The sequence below is a fragment of the Orcinus orca genome, chromosome 1 (assembly GCF_937001465.1).
Source record: "Orcinus orca chromosome 1, mOrcOrc1.1, whole genome shotgun sequence".
Classification (NCBI taxonomy): Eukaryota; Metazoa; Chordata; class Mammalia; order Artiodactyla; family Delphinidae; genus Orcinus; species Orcinus orca.
This window is the reverse complement of record NC_064559.1, coordinates 124,635,609-124,650,986: the sequence shown is the minus strand read 5'-3', so window position 1 is coordinate 124,650,986 and position 15,378 is coordinate 124,635,609. Positions and strand designations below refer to the sequence as shown.

Sequence of the window (15,378 nt, the reverse complement as noted above, 5' to 3'; positions counted from 1 at the left end):
CAGTTGGCATTGTTTTGCAAACAGGGGAAGTCTCAGTTGGTTAGCTGAACAGGAAATGTTTTCCCCTGTGGTTAGCTAGTTTCAGGTGGACCAAACAGTTCTAATCTCAGCTAATCAATCATGAGACAGAAAATGGAAGTTGGACGTTCTGAGTCTGCCCATGTCAGAGGATTCAGGTAAAAGGAAATTGTCACAGGTAAATGGTAGGGTCACCTGTGAGTCTTATGGGAACCATGAGAAAGTTGGACAGCAAATCTTATTTAAGTTGTATTGGGAGAAGTGGTTCTTTATAGTAAGCCATTTCTCAGAACCTGAAAGGGTAGAGGAATTTTGGAAAACAAAGGGTTGGGGGGATTTCTTAAGCACCTCTATTTTCCAGGCTCAGGTAAAGTTTAACATTGACACTATATAACACAATCTAATCATGGGTGTGACACCAGGGGCAGAGAACATTGGGGCCATTTTAGAATTCTGCTTACAACAGGGGTAGTTCAAGAAGCTGAGAAAGTTGCCTAATAACTTCAGTTTTCTCTTTGAGGTATGTGTGTGACGGGGAGGGTTGACATAAGGAGGAGGGCTGTCTAGAGATTTGTGAAGGCTTGAAATGATTACTGTGACACATAGAGTAAGTGAATTGAAGATATTGAGTAGACACGTTATTTAATACCAGAGACTGTAAATTTGCAATGGCTCTAATCCACTAAGTTATGTAGTTGTGTAATTTTCTCCAGGAATCTTCGGCAGATTTGTTAACTGAGTGTATGAGTGGAAAAGGAGATCAGTGGACTGATCCAGGTTAAGTAATTCTGGGTGAATAGAAGTACAAAAGGACATGGCAGTGGATGGTAACAGGAAGAGGTTATGGACATTGGGGGTCAAATCTAGGTAGAAAAAGAAGAAAGAAAGAGGGGAAAGAATAAGGCAAATGGAGGAAACGAAATGACTAAACATCCTGAAGAATTCAAATAGATAGGTATAGTGGGTAAAGAAATGACACAGCTGAAATGAAAGGAAGTTCTGGATAAATACTGGACTATTGAGATTTATTATTTCAGGGATGGAGCATCATGGTGATAAAGTCTAAACTGTAGTCATGGGTATAGGTGGCTAAAGTACAGTAAAAGAAATAGACTGTAAATCATGTGGTAATGCTCCTGAGAAATGTGGAAATGTGGTTAGCAGATGTCAGGGATAAGAAGGGGCATAAGGTGGGAGAATAAAGATGGCAAAGGAGAAATTTTTTCCTTGTCAGTGAGAGAATAATATTTTAAAAGTAGCAGTGAAGAGCTAGAAAAATGACAACACAATCTTTCAGATCTGGAGCAGCTGTTTAATTGAGGGAGTGGCCTTCCTAGCACAGAATTTAAGAGGGAGGAATGTCAGTACCTTGTTAACATAATATTTCCCAAATACCTGGTACCTCCCTAATTAAAAAAAAAAAGGGTAGCATAATACTTATATTTTCGTCAAAGGCCAATTTGCTGAAAATACCATCAAAACAACCTGCTGCCAAGACAAAGTTGAATTTATAACGTAGTGTTGGTAAAGGTATTTTATATAGAGAGATAGAGACAGAGAGGAAGAGAGAGAGAAAGAGACAATTTACTTTTTTAAAAAGGTGTCCAGTTCTATTAGGTTTAACACATGCATAGATTTATGCAACCACCACTACAATCAGAATACAGAACAGCTCCATCACCCCCCAAATTTCCTTATGTTGTTTCTTTGTAATCAAAATTTCTCTCCACCTCTAATCCCTGACAACTACTAATCCCTCCTACTTGGTCCCTATAATCCCTGGATGTCATATAATGGAATCGTACATTGTATTGATGTACCTATTCAAAAACAATCGGGGCATTTGCAGGTTTGGGCAATCATGAATAATGTTGCTATAGACATTCATATATAGGATTTTGTGTGAACATAAGTTTTTAATTCTCTTGGGTAAATAAATACCTAGGAGCAGGATTGCTGGGTCATATAAGTATATATTTAACTTAATAAGAAACTGCAAAGCTGTTTTCCAGAGCAGCTACATGATATTGTATTCCCACCAACAATGTATGATAGTTTCTTTCTTCACATCCTTGTCAGCACTTATTGTCAATTTTTGTTTGTTTGTTTAGCCATTCTAATAGGTGTGTAATGGTATCTTACTGTGATTCTAATTTACATTTCCCTAATGGCTAATGCTGTTGACTATCTATTCCTGTGCCTATTTGTTATCTGTATATCTTCTCTGAGAAAGTGTCCTTTCAAATCCTTTGCCCATTTTTTAAATTGGGCTTTTTCGTATTGTTGACTTTTGAGAGTTCTTTGTAAATTCTATATACAAGTACTTTGTCAGGAGATTTTAAAATATTTTCTAGCAGTCTACAGTTTGTATCTTATTTCTCTTAACAGTGTCTTTTGCAGAAAAAATATTTTGAAGTTTTGATGAAGTCCAATTTATAATTTTTTCTTTTATGGATTGTACTTTTGGTGTCATACCTAAAAATGCTTTGCCTAACTCAAGGTCACAGTGATTGATTTCTTTCTATGTTTTCTTTTTTTTTTTTACTATTTTATTTATTTATTTATTTTGTTGCTCCAGGTCTTAGTTGCAGCCAGCAGGCTCCTTAGTTGCAGCTCTTGGGCTCCTTAGTTGTGGCATGTGAACTCTTAGTTGCAGCATGCATGTGGGATCTAGTTCCCTGACCAGGGATTGAACCCCAAGGCCCCTGCGTTGGGAGCATGGAGTCTTAACCACTGTACCACCAGGGAAGTCCCCTATGTTTTCTTTGGAGTGTTTTATAGTTTGGGGGGTTTTTTGAGGTTGAGGTTTATTTTATTTTATTATTTTATTTCATTTCATTTCATTTCATTTTGCATTTGGATGTACAACTTTTTTTCCCTACCATTTGCTAAAAAGAGCATCCTTTATCCATTAAATTGACTTTGTACCTTGTCAAAAAGCAGTTGACTATATTTGTGTCTATTCCTGGACCCTATTCTGTTCCACTGATTATATGTGTACACTTTCACCAATATCACACTGTGTCAACTACTATAGCTTTATAATGATTCTTAAAATTGGGTAGCATGCATCCTCTAATTTTGTTCTTCAAATATTCTTTTCTGCACTAATTTCATTCTCCTTTCCTCCTGCCTCTCAAATGCATTAAATGTTAGACAATTTGATATCATCCTACAGTTCCCTGAGGCTCTGTCCAATTTTTTTCCAGTATTTTCTCTCTGGTTCAGATTGGATAATTTCTGTTGATCTTCAAGTTCACAGACAATTTCCTCTTTTCCATTCTGCTATTGAGCTATTGAGTCTTGTTCTGGTAATTCTGACATCTGAGTCATCTCAAACTGGGATTTGTTTTTTCCCTTGTGAGTTGCTACAATTTTCTTGCTTCTGTTTTATTTTTTTAACATTGAGTAATATTGCATTATATCCTGGATGTTTTAATTGCTATGTTATGAGACTCTAAGGTCTGTTAAAATCCTCTGGAGAATGTTGAGTTTTTCTTTGTTTTGCTTTAGCAGCTGGTTGTCCCAGTTGGGATCAGGCCAAATGTCTTAGCCTGCCTTCTTTGGGCCATGGTTCCAATGTAATTTCAGTTTTCAAACATTTGCAGTATTATTTGGATCTGTTCTATATGTTTCCCCCAGGGGCTAAACGGGCCTGGGTAGTGGTCTTTACCATAGACCAATGTTCAAAGCCTTTGGTCTTCTTTATCAGATTAGTTTCACACATGAGTTCCTGGGGTGATCCTAGAACTTCACACACGTATATCTACAGGATTCACTTTTTGAGCTCCCCCCCTCTCAAAATCTCCACAACATTCTCTGGCTCCAAGGGTTTCTTCCCCTGGTCCTCTGGCCAGAATGCCTGGCTTTCAGTCTTCTGTGCTATCAGACAGACACCTCCCACAACTGGATCTACCTTCAAGGCAGATCAGCAAGCTCAGCTGCTGATGCACTCACTGCCCTCAGCCACCGCCCAGAGAGAGTGCAGCTTTGGAAGTGGAGCCCTGCAGAGCCAATAGAGGAAAACAAAACCAGGATATTTCCCCATTCTCTGCATTCTTCAGGGGTCCCTTTTCCCATTCCTCTTATTTGAGAGAGTGATTTTCTCTTGGCTGTGCCCATTGCAATGTTCCAGAATTTGGGTTGCCTTGAGACTAAACCAGGAAATAATAGAGGGAAAAAAACAGGGAACTCACTATTGGTCTTACTTTTGAGTTTTGATTTCCTCCCTAATTTGTCTGCTATTATTTACTTTTCAGAGTCCTTAGTTTCTTTATGTATTCGGTTCAGGATTTTATTATAGTCACTGGGAGAAATAGAATAGAGTATGCTTATGCCATTTAACTAGAGCTGGAACCTATACTTTTAATAATAATTCAAGAAATTTTGCTATGTGGGTGTGACCTATTGAGATATACTTCCACAAGCTGTATGTTAAGTAGGCTGTATTGCTTTAAACATATTTGAAGTAGAACTCTCCTAGCTTAAAAATAATGTCTTTTGTGCTAACAAGCACTTTCATTTTCACAAGTCTTATTATAAATTTGTCATTTTACAAATTACGGCAATGCTTAAAGTCACATGAGTAGACATTTCTCTCATACCATAGACTTGCACTTGTGGTACATAGCAGCAGGCAGAGATTTTAAAGATGGTTATGACAGAGATATGCTTGACTTGATCCTTGCCTAAAGGCCTAGTTCTAATAGACTTTTTTTGTTCCAAAGGCTACTCAGTTTTATAGTTTACCAATTGGAGACAAAAAGCCTATTCAATTTTGTAACTTACCAACTGAGGTGAAAAGCATTTGCCACTCCCAACCCTGAAAGTTCTTGAACTTCTCTGTTCTCTTTATTCCTTTCCATTTCTGCTTATAAAAAAGTCAATTATTTCTTGAGTGCTTCTCTTTCGTGAAGCATCTTGTCAAATGCAGCCAACACTAACCAACATATACAATTAACATTTGTTTTCTACTTTCTTCTCCCAGAGCTACAAGCCTACTACGTTCATTATTTACCTTCCAAGTTATTGTAGGTGACAGTTTTATCAAATATTCCAATGCATAACATAATCATTCTTCCAGCTTATAAAATCAGCTTACTTGAACGCTAAGCCACTTCTACAAAAGGAAGGTTTTTAATAAAACACACCCCATCCCTGGGTATCAATTTCTGTATCAATCAATATATGCCAGGTTTTGTCAAAATTTTAATGACATACAATAACAAAGATTTATTTCTTGTTCATGCTGAATGTCTGTTGCCGGTTGCTGAGGACTTCACTTTACAGCTCCTCACTCTATGTAGGCTCATGGAATCATGATCATGAACATTGCCAGGCTCAAAGCAGAGAGAAAGAGAGTTCCAGAGGATGACAAAATAGCAATTCAATGCTATGGCCCTTGTTGACACACAATCTGCTTACAATTGATTGGCCATGTCGGGGAGAAAGAAATTTTCCTCTGCTCTTCCAGGCTCTTCTGGCTGGTCTAAGAATTAAAGTTGACATGAGACAGATTAAAAGTAGAAAATCAAACAAAAGTTTAATAACATGTATACATGAGAGAGACCCAGGAAAACTGAATAACACACCCAAATGGCTGAAATCCTCACCTTAGACATCATCTTCATCTAAAGACAAAAGAGGGTGTTGGGAGTTAGTGGTTTGGGACTTCAAAGGGGAGGAAAGCAATTGCCGTGGAGATGGAGAAGCAAATGTTTGGTAAGCAAATGTTGCTGGATCATGCAGAGACAGTGGGACACAGAGAGAAATTTTAACAAACAGACTTTGCTAGGTTCCTCCCTGTCTACACGCCTAGTTCATACTACAGTCCTCTATTTACATTCTTCAGGCAGCTAGGGGGTAAGTCAAAGTTTCTTCCTGAGTCTTTTGGGCCATGATTGTTTTCAACTCGAAATTATCCACATACCAAAGAGAAATTTTGGGGTGGTAAATTTTGTTCTCCTATGGCCAGAACTAGTCATGTGGTCCCATTCAACCATAAGAGAGTCAGAAAGCACAACCTACCACATGTCCTGAAGGTAGAGAGCAGGAAGTATTTGTGGACAGCATAATCCAAGTGCATATGAACTGTATAATCAAATGTACTCTAGGACTATATAGAGGCCAAACTTCATTCAATTGCACCCCCTCATCCACTCTCAGACTTAAGAGGCCCCTGACCAGCTTTAATAGCACAAGTACATACTATGTACCTTTCTCCTAGACTTCCACAAGAGGATCTGTGGTGATTTTGTCAGGTAACTATGCCAGGTAAAAGAGAATCCCCTGACTCTGAGATAAAACCAATTCATTGATGCCCAGACCACCAAATTTATCTACCAGAGACTTAAAAGAATATCAGGTTATAACTGATGCTTTGACCAGAATCAACAAGATCCATGGGGCAGCAATCATCCAGGTTAATTTTCCCAGTTTCTGAATATATAGATAGAGCAAACGGCATCACTTCCATTAAAACACCCCTTGATCCACTCCCCCCAGACAAAAGTAAGTCTGTTATAATAGGAAAAGCCAAGCAGAAGCCCCTCCTTGGAAAAGAAGGAAATAAAAAGTAAATTCCTTTCAAACCTGTCAAATAGCTGTTCTGTAGAGTGTTGAACTCTACAGATCTATCACGAAGCAAAAGGATCACATGACTATTGAGCTATTGATGATATGGAAGTGACCTCATTCAACTTCTCTTAGAGGTAAATGATGGACAAGCAAATAACCTTTGGCTATGCTTTCCGCACAGGTTCTTTGCCCTGAAGAACTAACAAGAACATGCCAGATTCAGCTAATTTGGTAGCTTGAGAGAACAACTGGTTTTTCCTGTTTGTGAGCTATACTTTCAATTCAATAGTTTTAAGAACTATAATAGCATAGAAGCAAAGTATAAGTGACACCTGGAAACCTGAGGTTTAATTCCCTAAGCACTGAAATTTTTTGTATTTTAACTGTTTTGGTAAGCAATTCTTTAAAAATATAAATTGCCATAGTCCATGCTCTCTTTCTTTCTTGTTATCTTTTCGTCTTTTCCTATTGAGTCTTAAGCCATTAAAGATTATAAACTATCAGCCTTGACTCTGCCTGAAGATACTGATCTGGGGAATGTCACTTTGTGTGCATAATGCTTGCAGTATCATCTGCACCACAAATAATTTAATTTAGTCTTAATTTCTCTGGGCCACTCTTGGAAACTGCAGTTATTGTGCAATATTATAACGTACTCATGCTTTCAATAGGTTTGCCAGATTTAGAAAATAAAAATATAGGATACCCAGTTAAAATTTGAATTTCTGATAAACAATAAATTCTTTTTAGCTTAAGTATTGTCACTTGCACAACCTAAAAGTTGCAAGTTCAGTTTTATTTGTGGATCTTACTGAGGACTGTAGCCTGGGAGACAGCCTCTTCAGATAGCTCTGGGGAACCGCTCTGAAGAGTTAAGGGAGGAGCCAGGATATATAGGAAGTTCCTGATGAAAACAAAACATGCAGTCTAACATCAAAAGATTACTGCTAATCACACAAAAAACAGACATCTAAAGTTAATTATGTTAGTGCTTTTCTCTCTATGGACCAATGCATTGAAATTATTCCTTAGATATACATCTCAACTATTTAAGGCCAGTATCCAGAAGCCTAGCCTGCTTCCTGTCTTTCTCCATCCTGAATTCCCCTCAGGGTGCTAGGGGTGGGGTGCTCTGCCTTGGCTGGTGGCTTGATCCTTGTACAACTAGAACGGTGGGCGACACTCTGTTTACTGGAATGGCAGGCAACAAACATTCCCTTTCCACAGTGTACACCACATATTGCATATACTAAACAATTATTCATTGTTTATTTGGAATTCAAGTTAAACTAGGTGTCCTGTGTTTTATCTGGCAGCACTAATCAAGTACCAGTGAGATACCTAGTCCTGTTTGGCTCTAGCTGCCCTTAGACTGATATGTTACTCTAATTTGTCTGTCTTTAGGGTGTCAAAATTTTGCCTTTCAGATCTGTTATCATAGAAACACCAAAGCCGGTCCACTGCCCCAGTGCCCCCAGATTGCTGTTTTTCTCTCTTCCTTCACAGCCATCTCTGTTCTTCACTGATACTTCTACCCCTATTGCTACTTTTGCTGCCTGCCACCTTTTTTCTATACTGTGCTCATTCCTTTTCTGTTCCATTTTTTCTTCCTATGACAGCTAAGTGTACTGTTTGAAAGCATGGACTTAAAGGCAGACAAATTAGAATTTGAATCCCAGTTCACCTTTCAGTACATATGGGAGCTTCAGTAATTACTTAATGTCTGTAAGCCTCAGGTTCTCCTTCTGTAAAATACAGGTACTAATGTCTACTTTATAGGGCTGTTGTGAGGGTTAAATGAGATTGATACAGGCAAACTACTCAAAGGTACAATCCTTACTGGATTATTATTACTAAAAGAGCTTCAGGCCTTGGGTGCTGACTTGAATCTTTAAATGTGTTGGATGCCTAGACTTGCAGTTTAGGCTCTGCTGGATACTCTTCCCTGGTGAGCTTTTGTACTGCCTGGCTTGTCTTCACCACCATTACCAACCAGTTCAGGTCCGTTCAGGAAATATGTGTTAAGTTTCTACTACTTCTACTCCAGCTAGGTGCTGGAGATCCGGAGATAAATAGGATAGCACTGAACTCAAGGAGAGTGTTGGGCAGAAAGGATATATATAAATCAGATCACAATACAGTGAAGTAAAATATTTTGATATGCACAAGATGCCTCAAGATGTTATGGAACCACAGAGAAGTTCAGACCCCTGGGAGGAAGGAAGCAAGAAAAGGCTTGAAGTTTGTGATAATATCTGAACAGAGAATTAAGAGATGAATGGGGCTAACTTAAAAAAATATAGGCAGGGGCTTCCCTGGTGGCACAGTGGTTGAGAGTCTGCCTGCCGATGCAGGGGACGCGGGTTCGTGCCCCGGTCCAGGAAGATCCCACATGCCGTGGAGCGGCTGGGCCCGTGAGCCATGGCTGCTGAGCTTGCACGTCCGGAGCCTGTGCTCCGCAACGGGAGAGGCCACAACAGTGAGAGGCCCGCGTACCGCAAAAAAAAAAAAAAAAAAAAAAAAAAAAAAATATATATATATATATATATAGGCAGGAGCAGTGGAAACATATTCTACATTCAGTAAACAGCATGAGGAATAGGAAAAGGTACTATGAATGGTATATATGAGGAAACTCAAAGCTGTTCAGTGTTGTTACAGTATAAATTGTAAAGCTAGGAGAGGTTAATGAAAGTATTACTTTCTTTTGGTCATCAGTTTTGGGACTAATATCTTTACATCAATTGTGGGTCTCATATATTTCACCCTCTATTTTCATTGTTGTTTTTGTTTGTCTAGAGTTTTGGTCATTTTCCAAGATGACAAAGCACATGTTACTATTTTGTAATTAATAAGTGTCTCCATGTCCCTTTTTTTCATTTTAAAGCTTTTTGAACAGACTAAAAGCTCTTTTTTTTCTCTAAAAAGCTGTACTTATGTCATAAGGTATACTTTTTCTGCTCGTGTATTTTTAAAATATTTTAAATCTTTTTTTCCCCTTACAACCACACATAATTACTACTATTTTTAAAATAAATATATATTCATTATATATTATCTATCTATCTATCTACCTCTTAATCTTAGAATAGTGCCTAGCTATTATTATTATGCACCAGGCACATTATACTTCCAAAATATATGGACAAACATTAAGATCTGATATATATTCCACCATCCGGGGAATTTCTCAAGATCATATTACAGAACAGTTTAAAGCCAGTTATTCTACTCTAACACAGTTATTTAATTTTATTTTACTGCTCTCTCTCCGTTTGTGTTTCTTGGACGTAGTTTTACTCATTTGCAATATAAAGCATTGTGTTAAGAGGAAAGGGACAATCCTACTCTATCTACTATTTGGCTGCGCTGCTTTGGGCGCGGCTCTGCCTCAGGGTCTAAGCCAGGGTGGGAGAATTGGTTGTTTCCAACCGAACTAGCTTTCCAGATGACTGGGTGGCAGCCTGCGCCACAGCGAATCTCTTTGGTTTTCACTGTCAGTGACAGTCATTTTTAGAAGCGGGTTTGTTTCCTTCCCGAATCCACCTCCTCACTCCCTCTCCGGGTCCTTTGCCCCAAAAGGAGTTTGACTTTACTTTCGCAGTCTGACACCCTGGCGCCCTCCACCACCGGGCAGCCCGGCAGAGGCCCGCCACGGGAGTTACTCTGTCCGCCAGGTCCCCTCAGGACACACCCAGCAGGAGGCACTGCCCCGGACGGTGAAGCCGGCACCGGGGGTCGCCCGTGGGGCCGCCCGGGTGCCTCGCCTTCGGGATGGAGCCGGCCAGTGCAGAGCTGCGGCCACCAGAGCGGAGCCGGGAACGGTATTCGCCCGGGTCGAGGAGGAAGCCGGAGCATTTGGGGGACTGGACCGCGGGAACCCGGAAACGCCTGGGCCGCACCGGGCCGGCGGCAGCGAAGGCGGCGGGAGCGGGCGCCGCTGCGCTTCTGGGGTCGCGGGGGACCCGGCGGGCGCCGCAGCCTGGGGGGCCCGGCGGAGCTGAGCCGCCGCCCCCAGTGCGCGCAGCCGGCCGAGCGGCGCGGGAGGTGAGTCTGGCGCGCTCCTGGGCGGCTGCGGGCACGGGGAGGCCGGTGACCGTGGCTCCGGCCAGGGCAGTGATGTGAAATCCGTCTGAGTGAAGGGGACGGTGTGGATAGACTTTAAGTACTAGCTAAGTAGGGGTGGGAGTGGATGAAGTGACACGTTGTTAAGTCCGAGGGAATATATGAGGAATATGCTGGGTGGAAGAGGAAAAAAGGGCCCGGGGAAAGGGGTGTGTCAAGCGAATGAAAAACGCAGTGTTTGCCTTAGAGGCTGGGGCGTGGGGAGCCGCGGCCGGAGGGCCAGGCTGGCGGTCATTCCGTCAGCGAACTTCCCCGGAGCTCCTGCTCGGTGTGTGGCCCTGTGGCAGGTACCGAGCCACCAGACGGGGACGCTGCGCTGAAGAAGCCGCAGGGACTTCAAAAAATGGAAAAGCAGTCCTTGGTAAGGCTAATACATAGGCAAGGGCTGTCTGAGGCCAGGTGGGATTCCTATCAGAACAGGTGTGTGTGTTGGGAGAGGGTTCTGAGTGTTTAGGAAGGGAGCATTTTAATTAACATTTATTTAAACCAACTAAACTCCGGGGAACGCTGGTTCAAATGAATTAAAGGATAATAATATTAAATGTAGTACTGGGCCTTGCTTAGTAAAACACGTGTCATTACTTTATGGTAGAAGACTGAGTCTTTTATTATGTTCTATTACATGTAGTATTTGAAAATGGAACCAGAGTTAAGTTTTTTGTTTTCAATCAACATTCAACTTTGGTAGTTAAAGATGAAATTTTGGTACAGTTTCTCACTTCGTGCGCTTACTCATTTTCACTGGTAAACTCAGGTTGTTTCCTTTAAAGGCATGACTTCTAAATTTATATTTCTGGTCCTAACTTTCCTCCCAAGTATTGATTCTACTTTTTCAGCATCTCAATTTGCTTCTTCCCTTTTTCATTCCTGTGCTTAACGTGGCTTCTCTTTCCTCTTCTTACTTATGCTATAGCAGTGGCTAGACTTGCTGCCCTCAGCCTGTCTTCCTTCCAATAACTCCCCCGCCGATACTGCTTTTTAAAGCCAGAGGTCTTGTGTATTCTTTTCCCTCAGAAATACTCGGTGACTCTCTATTGAATCCAGAATAAATTTAAAATTATTTAGGGTAGTATCCAAAACTCTTAAAAATTTGTAGCTGTCCATGGCTCCAATCAGATCCAAAATCAGAAATCAGTATCATTGGGCTGATATCAAAGTGTCAAAGGGACTATGCGCCCTTTGGAGGCTCTAGGAGAGAATCTGTTCCCTTTTTCATCCAGCTTTGGTGGCTGCCAACATTCCTTGGTTTGTGGGTGCATCACTCCAGTCTTCAAGCCCAGCATCTTCAAATCTCTTTTTGCTCCATCTTTACATTGCCTTCTTCTCTTGAGTATCTGTATTTTCCTCTTCTGTCTCTTATGAGGACACTTACGTTGGCGTTTAGGCCTCACTTAGCTAATGCAGGATAATTTTCCCATCTCAAGATCCTTAACTTAATTTCATCTGCAAAATTCCCTTTTCCAAATAAGGTAACATTTACAGGTTTTAAAGATTAGGACCTGTTGCTCAGTAGGGTTATCAGCAGTTGGGAAGAGTTGACCTAAAGCAGGGAAGGGAGGATAACTGGAACCTGCCGGCACCTTTGCTTCTGTTTCACCACATTTAACTGAGAATCGTCTGGAGTAATGGCTGTTGCTTCACTTCTGCCTTCCAGATCTTGTGCAGGTTTTGTGTTTAGCCAATTCTGACCTGGCACCATATAGAGAAGGGGATTTGCGGAAATGTGTTTGAGTTTAACCAAGTTGATACAGTAAATACAAGGACCATAATAATACAAGGATCATAATTTTCCTATGATATTTTCCTGTTATACACCATGTCATAGCAGTTTACACCCTTATACTGTTTCTTAAATTATTTGAATAATATGTGTCTTCCATGCTAGAGGATAAGCTCTATGAAGAAACAGATTATATTTGTTTTGTTCATCATTGTGTATCAGTGCTCATCATAGTTCCTGACCATAGTTAGTATTTAAATATTGATGGTGAATTGTGTGATACCTTTATTTTCTACTTCTGACCGCATCTCCTGAATCTTGAAACCTTACTAATGGTTAGTGCCTGTGGACCTGTCATGGAGGAGGAATTTTTCCTCTACTCTTCTAGGTTCTTCTGGCCCATCTAAGAATTAAATTGACATGAGACAGATTGAGGAGAAAAATCACACAAAAGTTTAATAACACGGATACATGGGAGAGACCCAGGAAAACTGAGTAACTTGTCAAAATGGCTGAAACCCTCACCTTACATACCATCTGCAGCTAAAGACAAGGATGTTGGGGGTAGTGGTTTGAGGCTTCAAAGGGGAGGAAAGCAATTGACATGGAGATGTAAAAGCAAAAGTTTGATAAATAAATATTTGCTGGGCCATGCAGAGACAGTGGGACACAGAGTGGACTCTGATCTCTAGGCTCTGCCTAGAGTTTCCCTCCACTACACATAGCCCATATTCTTAATTCTTTGCAGATATCTCTGGTGATACTGTGGGAACAGGCCATAGATCTAATTTTTTTTTTTTTTTTTATCAGTTAGGGGAAAGGTCAAAGATCTTGCTGAGTCTTTAGGGCCTTCACTGTTTCCAGCTTGAAATAACCCACATGCCAAAGAGATATTTTGGCATGACAAGTTTTGCTACCCTACAGATCCTACCCAGATTGTACAGTAGTCTCTGTTCTTTATAGAATACCTTTAACATCAGCCTTTAGCTGTAAGTGGTGGGAAGTGACCATAGCTGAGTGGTAGAGCAGAATGGCACAGGGATGGGGAAATGAGAGGGTGAGAAAGGAGTACGTTTTTACATGACACCTCACATTAGAAGGGGATCTTAGGGCTATATTTATTAGGTCTTTATGTTTTCCCAGTCACTGACATTATGTAAAGAGTACAATAATATTGAACAATTTATAATCTAAAAATTAGAATGCAGATAGGTTTTATGTTTGTTAAGTTGAAGAAATATTTGAGTACTATTGATTTTATCTGAATGTAGGAGTGGAAATTCTGCAGTCTGTAAAAGAACAAGTTAAAAATTGACACAGTACTCTAACTTACATACAAGTGATATTGTCTTATGTAAACAGATACCTGATACCTTGAGGAAGAAAAGGAAGGAGAAACAATGAAAAGTTGTTTAACTTAGAATGTAATAGGAGTCATAGAATGTAAAGAGTCGGTTGTTAAGTGTTGTCGAGCAGGATTTTGCTTTTCTTAAGCACTTAAGAGTGAACTTAAGTCTACTAACTTAGTGGAACTTATTATTTTTATCGTAGAAACAAAATTGACTATGTCAATAATGTAAAGTACCTTTAATTCATATTTCTTTCGCTTTTATAAATAAGATTTTGGGTTTTCCACAGGATTATTATGGACTTCAAGTACAACATATTGTTGCTACTTTTGGAGAATACTGTCTCTACTTCTGAGATAGTTTGGCAGGAAGATATATAAATGCCAGTGTCAGAAGTAAAGCCAGTTGTGATGAATTTTGTCATTATTTAGTACACAGTTATAGGTTGCAGTTTTAAAGTTTTGGCATCATGGAAGATAATGAACAAAAAGTTGCAGCTGAGGTCAGCATTACTTTTTCTGTTCATTTACTTGGAAAAACTTTAAAAGGTTTGTTTTTATACCAATAGCTGTTTCTGACTAGTGTAATGTGAATTTATATTTGCATAGCACTTTAAAATGTGTGTGTTTTCATATGTACTCTGTTGTGTCATTAACCTAAAATAGATTATAATATTATACTTAGGGAGTATATTTCAGAACTAATGTTTAGAAAATGTAAATATAGCTCACTCTAAAAACCTTAAGTTAGAAATTTAACCTTTTGTTTTTATAGTAGAAGGAAAATTGATTTGCAGAATTACTTAGGTACTTAGTAGTCTTTAAAAATCTGTATAAATTTTTTTTTTTTAAGTTGCTAGTCTCTTTCCTGCCTAAAGGAGTTCCTTTAGCATTTGTTGCAAAGCTGGTCTGGTGATGCTGAATTCTCTTAGCTTTTGCTTGTCTGTAAAGCTTTTGATTTCTCTGTCAAATCTGAATGAGAGCCTTGCTGAGTGGATTATTCTTGGTTGTAGCTTCTTCCCTTTCATCACTTTAAATATATCATGACACTCCCTTCTGGCTTGCAGAGTCTCTGCTGAGAAATAAGCTGATAACCTTATGGGAGTTCCCTTATATGTTATTTGTCATTTTTCCCTTATTGCTTTTAATATGTTTTTTGTCTTTAATTTTTGTCAATTTGATTACTGTGTGTCTCTGTGTGTTTGTTTCTCCTTGGGTTTATCCTGCCTGGGACTCTGTGCTTCCTGGAGTTGGTTGACTGTTTCCCTTCCCATGTTAGGGAGGTTTTCAGCTATTATCTCTTCAAATATTTTCTCAGGTCCTTTCTCTCTCAGGTCCCAGGTCTGGGACCCCTATAATGCGAATGTTGGTGTGTTTAATGTTGTCCCAGAGGTCTCTTAGGCTGTGTTCATTTCTTTTCATTCTTTTTTCTTTATTCTGTTCTGTGGCAGTGATTTCCACCATTCTGTCTTCCAGGTCACTTATCCATTCTTCTACCTCAGTTATTCTGCTATTGATTCCTTCTTGTGTATTTTTCATTTCAGTTATTGTATTGTTCATCTCTGTTTGTTTGTTCTTTAGTTCTTCTAAG

General features: G+C 39.7%; 1 protein-coding gene across 5 annotated transcripts in view; it reads left to right on the top strand.

Annotated features, from left to right (window-relative positions):
- The first annotated feature begins 157 nt into the window (after positions 1-157).
- SLC35A3 (solute carrier family 35 member A3) overlaps positions 158-15,378 on the top strand; it is a 43,851-nt gene continuing 28,630 nt past the window's right edge. The window contains exon 1 of one of the 5 annotated variants that reach the window (XM_049714782.1): positions 158-176. Coding sequence is in view for 2 of the 5 variants with exons in the window: in XM_049714773.1 (XP_049570730.1) it covers positions 10,369-10,641 (273 nt within the window). In the remaining 3 variants the exon portion in view is untranslated. The other 4 variants (XM_049714775.1, XR_007479191.1, XM_049714773.1 and 1 more) reach the window with 4 other exon arrangements.